Source organism: Lactuca serriola, chromosome 4 (genome assembly GCF_051521515.1).
Source record: "Lactuca serriola cultivar US96UC23 chromosome 4, Lser_US96UC23_V15, whole genome shotgun sequence".
NCBI classification, from domain to species: domain Eukaryota; kingdom Viridiplantae; phylum Streptophyta; class Magnoliopsida; order Asterales; family Asteraceae; genus Lactuca; species Lactuca serriola.
The window spans coordinates 173,210,765-173,225,678 of NC_136411.1; the positions used below are offsets into that span (position 1 = coordinate 173,210,765).

At 41.6% G+C, this 14,914-nt stretch overlaps 1 protein-coding gene across 1 annotated transcript; it reads right to left on the bottom strand.

Annotated features, from left to right (window-relative positions):
• Nucleotides 1-9,625: 9,625 nt before the first annotated feature.
• On the bottom strand, nucleotides 9,626-13,803 carry LOC145102940 (AICARFT/IMPCHase bienzyme family protein). The gene is made up of 12 exons (XM_079040461.1): nucleotides 13,609-13,803; nucleotides 13,441-13,534; nucleotides 13,024-13,099; nucleotides 12,814-12,910; nucleotides 12,626-12,728; nucleotides 12,422-12,555; nucleotides 12,152-12,329; nucleotides 11,876-12,030; nucleotides 11,567-11,776; nucleotides 11,088-11,435; nucleotides 10,876-11,002; nucleotides 9,626-9,931 (listed from the first exon to the last, which is right to left on the bottom strand). The coding sequence occupies exons 1-12, from the start codon at nucleotides 13,753-13,755 to the stop codon at nucleotides 9,780-9,782; spliced, it is 1,821 nt and encodes a 606-aa protein (XP_078896587.1). The 5' UTR covers nucleotides 13,756-13,803; the 3' UTR covers nucleotides 9,626-9,779.
• Between the last annotated feature and the right edge of the window lie 1,111 nt (nucleotides 13,804-14,914).

The following is a 14,914-nucleotide window of genomic DNA, read 5'->3' on the forward strand; positions in this document are numbered from 1 at the left end:
TTTAGGGCTTATTGAGCCCTTTTGTGGCTAGATCTAGTGTTTCCTTGGTCCCTTAAGCGAATTAGGTTCTGGATCTGGACCCTTGGAGGTCCAGAGTGTCCCTTTGTCCAAGCTTTTTATGAATCCATGGGGGTTTTGGATTGGGGTCTTTGTGCTTGAGGTCAAAACACCATTTATGAGTCATGGGGTGTGTTATGAGCACCAAGACATGAACTTTACGTGATGAATGTGCTTGGGAGGGCCAGATCTATGAGTTGTTGGAGCAGATCTGACCTCAGAAGTGAGATTGAGTTGGTGCATGGCATGGACTCGGCGAGTAGCATGAAGTTTGTCCTTAACCACTCAGCGAGTGGTCTTGCCGAGTTAAGGGTCGACTCAGTGAGTCACGGAGAGTTAGAGAGGGTTGACAGGTGGAGTGAGTCAAGCTGGAACTCGCCGAGTTATTCTTGAGACTCGGCGAGTTGAGTCGTGGTGGCCCCGCGATTCATGCCAGGTGGAACTCGTCGAGTCAGGGGAGTACTCGACGTGTCAAAAGAGAATCCTAGAGAGTTGGTGAACACGTATAGACTCGCCGAGTCGCTCTAGTGCACTCGCCGAGTCCGGTCAAAGTTGACCGTTGACCAGTGTTGACTTGATAGGGGTAGTCAACCTTAGTGGTAAAAGTGTTAATTAGAGATGTATGATGTTATAGGAGGATTATAGCTCGGAGGATCGAGCACGAGTGATTTCCAGGATTCGCGAGTTATCGAGATATACGAGGTGAGTCTTCTCACTATACTTTACCTTGAGTAGGTAATCAGAGTTATGTGACAGAGTATGTGTATGTTATGTGTTGTACTACATGATGTCTATGTGATTTATGTTGTGCATGTTTATAGAGTTGGAACTGGAAGGTTCCCAGAGTTAGAACCAGTGGGTTCACAGAGTAGGGTCTACGGACCCACAGAGTTATAGCCTCGAGTGGCTAATATGTGTTATGTGTGGTATTTTGGGGAACTCACTAAGCTTTGTGCTTACAGAGTTAGTGTTGTTTGTTTCAGGTACTAGTGATGACCGTGGGAAGGCGCCGGCTTGATCTGTACACACGCATGGGATTTTTATGATATGTGATCTTGGGATTTTGTATGATGTGAATTGGAGATTTAAACTTGATGTTTTATGAAAATTAAATGAAAAATGTTTTTATATTTTGCGAAAAATTATTTTGAAATTCACGGTGTTACAAGTTGGTATCAGAGCCTTGGTTTGAGGGATTCGAGTACACCTTCGGGCATATTTGAACTCAAACTGAGGATTTGAGAAGTATTTTCAAAAAAAAAGAGTAAAAGATTTTGGAAAAACGCAGAGCAGAGTGTGTGTACGATCAGTCCGCGCCCGAATGGTGATTTCCCAAAATACCCTCATGTTATGTGATATTGATATTGATATGATGTATTCGCATGCTAGAGTAGGCTAGGTATTCCTATTAGGACTAGAGTGGCCTGATTTGTGATGCCTTAGCCTAGGAAGAGGTGAGCTGCTATGAGATGCTTGAGAGTGAGTAGGTAGCAGCGAGGGGCTTATGAGAGATATATTAGAGAGTGGCATATGCATGATAGAGTACTTGGAGTTTGGGATCCGAAGAGGAGGACTTGGGGTGTATTCTGATACGGTGCGGACAGTAGTATTGGGCCCGTACTACTGAAAGCACCGGAGCTGTGTATAGCCCAAGTAAGAATCTTTGGAATACCAAGGATCAAGGAGGAATGAGTTGTCGAGTGTGAGTATGCTCGAATGGGTTCTGATTTTTCATATGTTGTATTTCAGAGGTAGATCATGGTGAGGACACGTTTGATGCCTGAGAGCAGTGATACCAGTGATGAGGAGATCCGCCGGATCATCCATGAGGAGGTGGCTGCAGCCATCAGGGCAGAGATACCAGAGATGTTCGGGTCTATTAAGACCACGCTGATTGAGACCTTTGACGAGCGTTATGCCGCTCTTTTTGAGGCTGCTGTTGCAGCGGCCACCGCGGCTATTGTTGCCGCGAGGCCGCAAGGTGGTGATGCGTTGCTGTTCCGGGAGTTCAGCAACACAAAACCGCTAGAGTTTGATGGGACCCAGGATTCGGTGGCAGCTATGAGGTGGATTTCTGATATAGAGGGGTGTTTCTTCACTTGCTCATCTCCTGAGCATTTGAAGGTTCGGTTCGCGCTGAACCAGCTTCGCTTGGGAGCGAAGGACTGGTGGAAGTTTGTGACGGCGCATTTTACGCCTGCTGAGCTTGCGGCAGTGACCTGGGAGAGGTTCACTGCCATGTTCCTAGATGAGTATGTGCCCCAGGTGGAGACGGAGCGTTTGGCCCAGGAGTTTCTAACCCTCAAGCAGGGTACTGAGTCAGTTACAGCGATTACCAGGATGTTCCATGAGAGGGCGATGTTCTGCCCTGAGCACGTGTCCACTGAGCAAGCACGTATGAGCCGATATTTGATCATTTTGAGGCGAGACATTTGGGAGTTCGCGGCGAACTCCTCATACCGGACATTTGCTGAGCTTCATGCAAATGCCCGGAAGAGGGAGATTGAGCTAGAGACTTAGGCCAGGGAGGAGGCGAAGTCTCAGGGGAGGGATCGGCGACCGGCACAGTCTCAGCCGACAGCCAAGCGGGCCAAACCCGCTGATCCCAAACCAGGGAGCCAGAAGGGCCGCACTTGTGGGAAGTGTGGCAAGGGTCATGATGGAGTCTGCAGAGCGGGATCTTGTTATAAGTGTGGCAAGGAGGGGCATATGGCCAAGGACTGCCCCAAGGGGTTTGCGGTGTGTTTTCACTGCAACCAGACCGGACACCGGAAGGCGGAGTGTTCGCAGTTGCGGGGATCAGCTTAGGGAGAACCTCAGGGATCTGCCCCTGCCGCCATCAGAGCTACAGAGAGTCGGTCAGTGAAGGCCGAGGCGTCGAGGGCACGAGGGAGAGCCTTTCTGCTGACCGCGGAGGAGGTCTGTGCAGCGCCCGATGTCGTGGCTGGTATGTATTCTTTCATGTATTTGTTTTGATGTTGAGATATTATGCTTATGTATTGTTATGCGTAGGTACTTTTCTTGTGAATTCTGTATCTGCCTTGGTGTTCGGGTGCGAGTCGGTCTTTTGTATCTTTGACTTTTAGTCAGCATATCAGTGTTAGTCGTGAGGCGTTGAGTCGGCCTCTGAGAGTTTCCATAGCTGATGAGAGGGTGATATATGCCACGGAGGTTCTCCGAGGTTGCGTAGTCGAGATTTTCGGTGTTGAGTTCCCGATTGATCTGGTTCCTATTGCGATGGGTGATGTCTGTGTCATTGTGGGCATGGACTGGTTGAGCAGATTCAGTGTGGTTATCGACTGCGAGCATCAGCTGGTGACCATACGAGACCCTAGTGGGGGAGTTCTTTCGGTGTACGGCGAGGGTACACGTTCAGGATCAGCGTTTTGTTCGGCCGCTAGGGCAAGGCAGTGTCTACAGCAGGGCTGTAAGGGTTTTGTGGCGTATGTGATGGATACGCGGGTGGATTCCGAGAGGCCGAGTTCAGTAGAGGAGGTTCCGGTGGTGCGTGAGTTCCCGGATGTATTTCCCGAGGAGTTGTCGGGTGTGCCTCCTGTGAGGCAAGTGGAGTTCAGTATTGATTTGGTTCCGGGAGCCGCGCCTATCGCTAAGGTGCCCTATCGCCTTGCACCTCCAGAGATGCAAGAGTTATCCTCGCAGCTTCAGGAGCTGTTGGGGAAGAGATTTATTCGGCCAAGCAGCTCGCCGTGGGGAGCGCCTATCCTGTTCATCAAGAAGAAGGATGGTTCACATCGGATGTGCATTGATTACCGGGAGTTGAACAAGCTGACGGTCAAGAACCGTTACCTGTTGCCAAGGATCGACGATTTGTTCGATCAGTTGCAGGGAGCATCTTGGTTCTCCAAGATCGATTTTGAGGTCTGGATATCATCAGGTGAGGGTGCGGGATGAGGACGTCCAGAAGACAGTGTTCAGGACGCGTTATGGGCATTATGAGTTTGTGGTGATACCTTTTGGGCTCACCAATGCCCCGGCGGTGTTCATGGATCTCATGAACCGAGTGTGTAGGCCGATGCTGGATCGGTCGGTGATTGTGTTTATCGACGACATTCTGGTATATTCGAGATCTAGAGAGCAGCATGAGGAGCATTTGAGAGAGGTTCTTGGAGTTCTGAGGTCGGAGAGGCTTTATGCCAAATTCTCCAAGTGTGATTTCTGGTTGCGGGAGGTCCAGTTCTTAGGACATCTCGTTAACCAGGAAGGGATATTGGTCGATCCGGCCAAGGTTGAGGCAGTGATGAGTTGGGAAGTGCCGAGATCACCCTCCGAGATCAGGAGTTTCCTAGGGTTGGCAGGGTATTATCGGAGGTTTATTAAGGATTTCTCCAAGATCGCAGTGCCACTCACCAGATTGACCCGGAATGGTGTTGCTTTTTCATGGGGCCCCGAGCAGCAGGCCTCCTTTGAGACACTTCGCCAAAGGTTGTGCGAAGCCCCGGTGTTAGCTCTCCCGGAAGGGATGGAGGACTTTGTGGTATACTGTGATGCATCGATTTTGGGGTTGGGAGCGGTGTTGATGCAGAGGGGGCATGTGATAGCATATGCATCGAGGCAGCTGAAGCCTCATGAGACGAGATATCCCACCCATGATCTAGAGTTAGGGGCAGTGGTGTTCGCCCTCAAGATTTGGCGTCACTACTTGTATGGGGTTCGGTGTACGATATACACGGACCATAAGAGTTTGAAGTATTTGATGGATCAGCCCAACCTAAATATGCGTCAGAGAAGGTGGTTGGATGTGGTCAAGGATTATGATTGTGAGATCCTGTACCACCCAGGCAAGGCTAATGTGGTATCCGATGCACTGAGCCGCAGGGCGGAGAGCACCCCGCTGCGGGATGTATGTTTGAGATTGACCGTGATAGCTCCAGTGTTGGACGTCATTCGTGGGGCACAGGCCGAGGCTGTGCAACCTGAGATGCAGAAGAGGGAACGGGTTGTTGGTTTGGTTTCAGAGTTCGTTACCGATGGTCAGGGGCTTATGACATTTCAGGGGCGTATCTGGGTGTCGTTTGTGGGAGGAACGCATACCATATTGATGGAGGAGGCTCATCGGTCGAAATTTTCAATCCATCCGGGGGCCACTAAGATGTATTTAGATCTAAGAAAGGAGTATTGGTGGCCCTGTATGAAGAGGGATGTCGCATGGTTTGTTGAGAGGTGATTGACCTGCCGTAGGGTTAAGGCCGAGCACCAGAGGCCGCATGGTAAGTTGCAGCCATTGGAGGTTCCCGAATGGAAGTGGGAACAGATGACTATGGATTTCATCACCAAATTGCCAAGGACTGCCAGAGGAGTTGATGCAATTTGGGTGATTGTGGACAGATTGACGAAGAGCGCTCATTTTCTTACTATCAGTGAGAGTTCTTCAGCAGAGAAATTGGCAAAGGTGTATGTGAGGGAAGTGGTATCTCGGCATGGGGAGCCGATCTCGATTGTTTTAGACCATGATGTGCGCTTCACTTCCAGATTCTGGAAGAAGTTTCATGAGGAGTTGGGTACTAGGCTGCATTTTAGTACCGCATATCATCCCCAGACAGACGGTCAGAGTGAGCGGACGATTCAGATGCTCGAGGACATGCTCCGGGCATGTGTGTTGGATTTCGAGGGTAGCTGGGATGCATATTTTCCCTTGGCAGAGTTTTCCTACAACAACAGCCATCATTCGAGCATTGGTATGCCACCCTTTGAGCTGTTGTATGGGAGGAGGTGTCGGACCCCCATTTGTTGGGGAGAGGTTGGACAGCGGGTGATGAGCAATACAGAGATCGTGCTTCAGACGTCAGAGCAGATTCAGCAGGTTAGACAGAGGTTGTTGACCGCTCAGAGCCGACAGAAGAGTTATGCAGACAGACGCCGGTCCGAGCTTGAGTTTCAGGTCGGCGACCTTGTACTCCTGAAGGTCTCTCCTTGGAAAGGAGTGATTCGATTCAGGAAGAGGGGCAAGTTGGGGCCTCGATATATTGGTCCTTTCCGAGTGATCGCGAGGGTAGGCCGAGTAGCCTATCGTTTGGAATTGCCAGCAGAGTTGGGGCAGATTCACGACACTTTTCATGTGTCGCAGCTGAGGAAGTGTATAGCCGATGAGTCGGCAGTGGTTCCATTGGAGGATATTCAGGTGGATGCGAGCCTGAATTATGCTGAGAGACCAGTGGCCATCAGAGATCGGAAAATCAAGGTTCTGAGGAACAAGGAGGTACCCCTGGTTCTGGTTCAGTGGCAGCATCGGAAGGGGTCCGAGATGACTTAAGAACCGGAGCGTGAGATGCGTAAGCAGCATCCAGAGTTATTTGTGGAGCGAGACTTCGAGGGCGAAGTCTAGTTCTAGTGGGGGAGAATTGTAACAGCCCGGATTCCCAGGTATTATTCATTTATTTATTTTTGATGATTTGTGAGGAGACTCAGCGAGTTGGAGCCTAGACTCGCCGAGTATGATCGCGGATTTGGACGTGGGTTCGCGCCGGGACTCAGCGAGTCCGCGTTGTTTAATGAAACCCTAATTTCTCGGGTTTGGAGCCTATTTAAAGGGCCTTATGGCCGTCATTTGTGCTCACCAGTCCCCTGAGTGAAACCCTAGTGAGCTTGAGCGTTTGGAGTAAGTCAAGGAGCCATTATTGACCTTGGAGGTGTTATCTAGCAAGGGAAAGGAAGCAATAGCCAAGGGGAAACAAGAGGAGCCACTTCCTGAAGATTTGAGGTCCAGAACATCACGTTTGAGGTACTATCTTCGAGCCATTCTCTGTTATGTTGATGTTCATGTTGATTTAGGGCTTATTGAGCCCTTTTGTGGCTAGATCTAGTGCTTCCTTGGTCCCTTAAGCGAATTAGGTTCTGGATCTGGACCCTTGGAGGTCCAGAGTGTCCCTTTGTCCAAGCTTTTTATGAATCCATGGGGGTTTTGGATTGGGGTCTTTGTGCTTGAGGTCAAAACACCATTTATGAGTCATGGGGTGTGTTATGAGCACCAAGACATGAACTTTACGTGATGAATGTGCTTGGGAGGGCCAGATCTATGAGTTGTTGGAGCGAATCTGACCTCAGAAGTGAGATTGAGTTGGTGCATGGCATGGACTCGCCGAGTCCGAAGAACAGACTCGGCGAGTAGCATGAAGTTTGTCCTTAACCACTCAGCGAGTGGTCTTGCCGAGTTAAGGGTCGACTCAGTGAGTCAGGGAGAGTTAGAGAGGGTTGACAGGTGGAGTGAGTCGAGCTGGAACTCGCCGAGTTGTTCTTGAGACTCGGCGAGTTGAGTCGTGGTGGCCCCGCGATTCATGCCAGGTGGAACTCGTCGAGTCAGGGGAGTACTCGACGTGTCAAAAGAGAATCCTAGAGAGTTGGTGAACACGTATAGACTCGCCGAGTCGCTCTAGTGCACTCGCCGAGTCCGGTCAAAGTTGACCGTTGACCGTTGACCAGTGTTGACTTGATAGGGGTAGTCAACCTTAGTGGTAAAAGTGTTAATTAGAGATGTATGATGTTATAGGAGGATTATAGCTCGGAGGATCGAGCACGAGTGATTTCCAGGATTCGCGAGTTATCGAGATATACGAGGTGAGTCTTCTCACTATACTTTACCTTGAGTAGGTAATCAGAGTTATGTGACAGAGTATGTGTATGTTATGTGTATGTTATGTGTTGTACTACATGATGTCTATGTGATTTATGTTGTGCATGTTTATAGAGTTGGAACCGGAAGGTTCCCAGAGTTAGAACCAGTGGTTTCACAGAGTAGGGTCTACGGACCCACAGAGTTATAGTCTCGAGTGGCTAATATGTGTTATGTGTGGTATTTTGGGGAACTCACTAAGCTTTGTGCTTACAGAGTTAGTGTTGTTTGTTTCAGGTACTAGTGATGACCGTGGGAAGGCGCCGGCTTGATCTGTACGCACGCATGGGATTTTTATGATATGTGATCTTGGGATTTTGTATGATGTGAATTGGAGATTTAAACTTGATGTTTTATGAAAATTAAATGAAAAATGTTTTTATATTTTGCGAAAAATTATTTTGAAATTCACGGTGTTACATAACACTTTGAAACTTTTTAATTATTAAATCCTAATTATTTACTCTATCATATTTATCTAAATTATTTAATAATTAATTTATAATTTGCCTAAAGATGGGGATGTTATATGATACGTCTATCTTTAATTGTTTACTAATACAAATAAAGATTTATAACTTTGGTATTTTGAGGCTTTAAATTATTTTTGAATGCATATAACTAAAATTTTCTATAAATGGATGCATACCAACCGTGCGAGGTTTTGAAAACACAAGAACCAACAATATAGCATTCACCTACAGTATCCTTAAGTTGCCACTTTTTAGAAATCACAAGGACTATTTATGAAATTTTCTTTATATTTTAGTTTGTCTTTGGGTATAAACTTTAGAGTAAATTGTTTGTTTGGTCCCTATAGTTCTTTGAAAGTAACACCTTTAGTCTATAAGATTCATTTTTTGCACTCTTAGTCCTTATTTACGTATTTCATAACCTTTGGCCACTCGCCTAACCGTTGTTAAGGCTAAACCATTAAGAGCTTTCATGTACCATGCAAATGTGGGTATTTTGGTCTTTTCGGTCTATTTTTATTCTTGTTTTGATCAGAGAGAGAGCTCCCATTACATGTACCCTTTTCTAATTTATTCCTTTTTGTCATTCTACGATCGGAGAAAGCAAAGACTGGTAACCTCCTTTGCACCCCGCATTGTCGTTGCCTTCTTCATGCAAGTGATTTTTTGTGGGTTGTTTATATTTCTATTTTATGGGTTTATGATGTCCCCATCATGAAGATGATCTTTCTATTTTTTGGATTTTTTTAATTTTCTTTTAGTAACTATTTGAGAATATCTTTTGTCGTAATGATAATAAAGTTCGAACAGTAGTACACATATTTAAGACGATAATTGACTCAAATCTTCCTTGTGGTTACTTTTTACGTGTTTGCTTTTCAAGGGGATACCCGTTTGTTTATTAAGGGGATACACTCAAGGATCCTCATATATTCTTCATGTTCTCCATGTTCATCTTGTTCTTGATGTTCTTCATCTACATTAAAAGACCAAAATACCCTCATGTCGTCATATATTTTTCATATTCATCTTGTTCTTGGTGTTCTTTATCTATATATGAAAAGACTAAAATACTCTCATGTGAATGCACACGTTAAGGATCCTTGTATGTTTACATGAAAAGACCAAAATACCCATTGTACAAAAAGGTCTTAACAGTTCCTTCCACCTTAACAAAAATTAAGGGGAGGGAATAACTCTTATGAACTAAAAGTGTTACTTTCAGCAGGAACCAAACAGGTAATGTACTCTAAATGTTTTGAAAAATTAGTCATTTCCATTTTTACTTTAAGTCACTTTCACATTCTTTAAAGTTCCGCATATTGGTTACGTGTTTCTCATAAAAGCATTTTAATAACAATTTGATTTAAATAATACATTAAAACAACAATAATTGCCTTTTTATTTTACACTACAGAATATATGCCAAAGGAACTATTTTTAATGTTATGAACAAACACAAGATAAATATTAAAAAAAATCCACCCATTATTATGATTAGTACATCTTCAGAAAACCCCGTACATGGAGCTCAACACAGCTCTTAGCCTCGTACACTTAAAACACCAAAATCTTTTCGATTCTTGGTCCAAGTCAACACACTTAAATTACATTTTTACCCCTCAATGTCGAAAGTGCCTCACACCAGTTAACACAAGTGAAACATCATATTTATTACAACAATCAATCGCATCGCCATCTCTTATGCTGCCACCTGGCTCAGCAATTACACCAATCCCACTTTCACATGCTTCCTCAACCGCATCTTTCCATGCTGTTCATAAAAACATTTACAACAGTATTTCAGATAATTGATTAATAATTAAACAATTTAAGTTGTCATATTTGATAAGCCAAAAAATAGCTTATAGCCTTAATTAATTATAGAAAACTCATTATCCTAAATGTCATTTTATATACTTCAGTTAGCTTCTCAGTTAATTTTTACCCAACATTATTTTTTATCAGCTAGCTTTTTAAGGATTAGGCTATGTTTGGCGTACTAGCTAAAAAGCTAGCTGATAGATGAAAAGTTAGCTGTTAAATAAAAAGCTAGCCGATAGCTGAAAAGCTAGCTGATAAAAAATAACATTTGGTAAAATTAACTGAAAAGCTAGCTGAAAAATATGAAATAACATTTAAAAGAATGTGTTTTTATAATTAATTATGAAGTATATTTGAAAATTTTCTAAAAAGCTCCTAAAAAGCTAATCTAAGTAGCTTTTTAAAAAGCTACTTTTTAGCTTGCCAAACATGACAACTTAAAAAGCTCGAAAAATAAGCTAGCTGTGGCGCGCCAAACACAGCTTTAGTTTGGGATGGGATGACACAGCTAGCTTAGTTTTTGAACTTTTTTAAGTTATCATTTTGATAAGCTAAAAAGCAGCTTATAAGCTAGCTTTTTAAAAAAGTATCTTATTTTTTAGTTGTCATTATCCTAAATTCTTTTTATATCATTTTATATATTTTTATCAAATAATTTTTACCAAACATTATTTTTTATCAGCTAGATTTTCAGCTAATACGCCAAACATAGCCTAAACAGCTATTTGAGACGACTTATTGATCTTTTTCAATAAGTTTTCCAAATCTACCCTTATATCCTCATTTCCCGCTACATACCCCCTTATGTCCTTTTATGTCATTTTACATTTGTCATCTAGCTTTATCAGCTAGCTTTTACTTTTCAGTTAGTCTGTCAAACAAACAATGTATTACCAAATGGGAAAAAGGCATCACTAGCCAAAGCGGCTCCTTTGACTTCATCTCCGGCTTTCCTTAAAGCAATCCTTAAACTCTCCAAACGATTCGGCTGCCCACTTCCCATACCCAACATACAATTATCCTACAAAACGGATAAAAACTAACCATGGTTAGAATATGAATATCAACATAATTCAAAATTTTAAAATAATAAATAAATAGATTACCTTTGCGATTACAATTGCATTGCTTTTGACATGTTTGACACACAACCATGCGAATTTAGCATCACTAAGCTCGGAAGCTTCCGGAACCTTCTTGGAAACAACATCGAATTTGATTTCTTCGGGTGTTAAATCATCGGAATCTTGAGCTAACCAACCACCACCCACTTGTCTAAGTGAGAGCTTTCCACTTTTATTTTTCTTTGCTTCTAGAATCCTCAAAGTCTTTGACTTTCCACGTAGGATTTCAAGACCTTTTTGGGAATAACTTGGAGCAACAACAATTTCATAGAACATTCTAGTTTCACCATCTGTTGGGCTTCTGAATTCTCTTATATCTCTAGCAAGAGCCTTTTAATATAATTTCATATGTCAATGTATTTGTGTTTTTTTTTTTGTAAATTCGCATAAGTAATTATATAATATGTAACAAAAAAGAATAGTGAAGCAGATGATGACGTGGCATGGTAAAAAAATTTCACCTCATCAACTTCTTTGTTGAAGGCTACAATCCCACCAAAAGCACTCACAGGATCAGCTTTTACAGCTAACCTATATGCTTCAATAAGATCATCACGTGAAGCTACTCCACAAGGATTTGTGTGTTTTACAACAACACAAGTTGGCTTTTCAAATTCACAAACACAATTCCAAGCTGCATCCGCATCCAAATAGTTATTATATGACATTTCCTATTACAAAACAGTTAAAAAAAATATTGTTATTTGGTATACCAATTGTACTAAAAAAAGTTCAAGAAGAACATTAAAGAAATATGTAGTCTCTCTCACCTTTCCATGGTGTTGAATAGCTGTTGCAATTCCACCACCATTAAACTCAGATAAGCTGCTATCAGTGTAAAATGCAGCCTTTTGATGAGGGTTTTCACCATAGCGAAGTGAACTCTTGAGAGAAAGTGGGATAGTGAATGTAGGTGGAAATTTATCTAGAAGTATTAAGAAGGGTAAGTGATGAATTGGATAAAAGTATAAACTTTTTGATGAAGACACCAAAAGGGGGAGAATCTTGAATTCAATTTGAAGAATGGAATAGAAGAGATTACTTACCTTCTTCAGTTTGTTTCCATAACCACTCAGAAACTGCAGAGTCATAAGAAGCAACATGTTGGAAAGCTTTCCATGCAAGTTTTCTTCTAAATTGTTGGTCATCTTTGTTGGATTTGAGGAATTGTAGAACTAAAGGGTAATCTTGGGTGTCAACTACAACCAAGACATCTTTGTGATTCTGTTTCAAAGAAAAAGAAGTTTATAAAGAGATTGTTATTGTTGATATCATATAGTATTACTATTTTGTGTTGAGTTTATGTTTTTAATAACCTTTGCTGCAGCTCTTATCATCGTAGGGCCACCGATATCAATGTTCTCAATTCCATCATCAAATGTAACTCTATTGGTGGAAGTGACTTTTTCATAGAAGGGATATAAATTTACCACAACTAGTTCAAATGTACCTAAAAGGGGAATCAAGATTTATTATATGATAACTGATTCAATGTATGAATGTTTAACTATATAACTTACTGATATTGTGCTTGTCTAGAGCTTCCATGTGATGGTTTTGGTCTCTTCTAGCAAGAATACCTCCATGTACATTTGGATGTAAAGTTTTTACACGACCATCAAGCTGTGAAGATTGTAAAGCCGATTGATTTTAGAATTCAAATACAAATGAAAAGATGTATTTTCTGATGCTTTTGTTGGATAGTTACCATTTCAGGGAAATTGGTAAGCTCTTCAACTTTTCTTACAGAAATTCCAGCTTTCTCCAGAGCAGATGCTGTTCCTCCAGTTGACACAATTGCGTATCTGAAGATCAAGTCATAGAACTTTATCATTGTGACTTCATAAAGGTAAGTCCAATAATATAATGGAAGAAGAACAATCTGTAATCTATATTGCAAATGTGAGTAGAAGTTCACCCCAATTCTTGAAGTCCAGTGGCAAGAAGATCCAGATCCTTCTTGTCTGACAATGAAATTAACGCCTGCTTACTTCCTGAAAAAAAAAAATCCACATGCATAAAAAAAGTAAGTTTTATCTCTCTTGATGGTTCTCAATGGATTCTGATAGGCCAATTTGATGTTTGAACCTAAACAATGATGAATTACCAGATGTAGAACTCCACCCCCACCCCCTAACAGTGAAATTGACGATTTAAATGAAATCGAAATGTAATCCGTCACTATTTTAGGGGTCGAGTAGAGGTCTTACAAAAGTTGAACAGTTCATAGAAGCTACTAAAACCTAATTCCATAAAACGCCTTCGGTGTTATGAAACATCCGTATAGCAGCATTGCATGCACATGCACTATCAAAGTAAATTCAGGTGTCAGTACCAGATGCAGAGGCGATAGAGCCGGCCATGGTTTCAGCAGCTTCTGCAGTAGCCTTGTTTCGATAACAATTGAAACGTGATGAACAGCTTAATAGCTGAATCGAACAAAACATTTCTTCAGTTAGAAGTAGAAAACTTTAAACAAAAAATGAAAACTCAAGTGTTTAACCTGTTGGAAGCAAAAATTGCTACTTCTCTGAGAATCAGACAAAGGAGAAACAGTAAACGGAAGGAGAGAATATGTTGTCGGAGAAACACGGCTAGTTACGGCGGTTGAGGCGGTGATGGTGGTGGACGGAGCACCGAAGCTGAGCATTTTTGTGAGGGTTTTGTTTTCGATGTCCGATTGTCAGCTGCGTTCTGCATATAGGCCCATACATATCTTATAATAGACAAGGCCCATTTTCTTATCGAGCTTTTTGAACTATATACGATATATATGTGAAGAGGCCCATTTTTTAATGGACTCGAATTCGTATATGTTAACATTATCAAGCTATAGAGAGTAGAGACAATCTTTAATTAAACGTGGATTTCTAGTGAATCTTTCTGATTGAACATTTCCATTATAAACTTTATGAGCTTAATATTTTAAAGAATATATATTGTTTTTTCTTTTTGAAATTCAAAACCAAATCATTAAATTTGAACAAACAATCCAAATCATAAAACCAAACTAATTTTAGAATCTATCGAAGTTTGTAAAGAATTAGAGAATCTCAAAAAACTTGTAAACTAAGAAACCCCAACATAATAATTTCATCTCCAGTCACCTCTAGGCGGTTGTGTGCTCACTCATTCGAAAAAGGCACAGTGATTTGCATAAATGTTCCTCCCCGTCGGTGTGATTGTTTGATTTGGTCTACCTAACATCATCCCGATAACTAGTCAATTAAAGTCTCCAAGGTCTCCACTTTATGAATCAACATATGTGAACATGTAACTCTTGCATCTTTAGTATTCCTAACTTTTCCACTATGTCTCTATATGCAAGATGTAGAGTTTTTGTTAGAACACAAAAACGTTCAAGGAAAGTAAAATGGTGTGGAATAAAATGAACAAAGCGATTTAACTTTTCAATACTTGGTCGATTTAGTCAAGCTCAAATATTCATGAAGAACATTAGTAAGGAAAATATGAAGGATGACAATGCAAGGAAATGATTGTGCGTGTACAATTAATTCTAAGGCCACACTCCCTTATATATATATATATATATATATATATATATATATATATATATATATATATATATATATATATATATATATATATATATATATATATATATATATATATATATATAAGAGTATCAAATGAGAACATCTAAAAGGTTGAGAACATCTAAAACATATTTGTAATCATATATGAATCTGTTGTAATCGTGAATGAATAGATGAATTAAGTTGTAATAATAAACGCATATAACACAATTTATAGAGAAAAAATAAAATACAACTATATTCGTAAAAAAA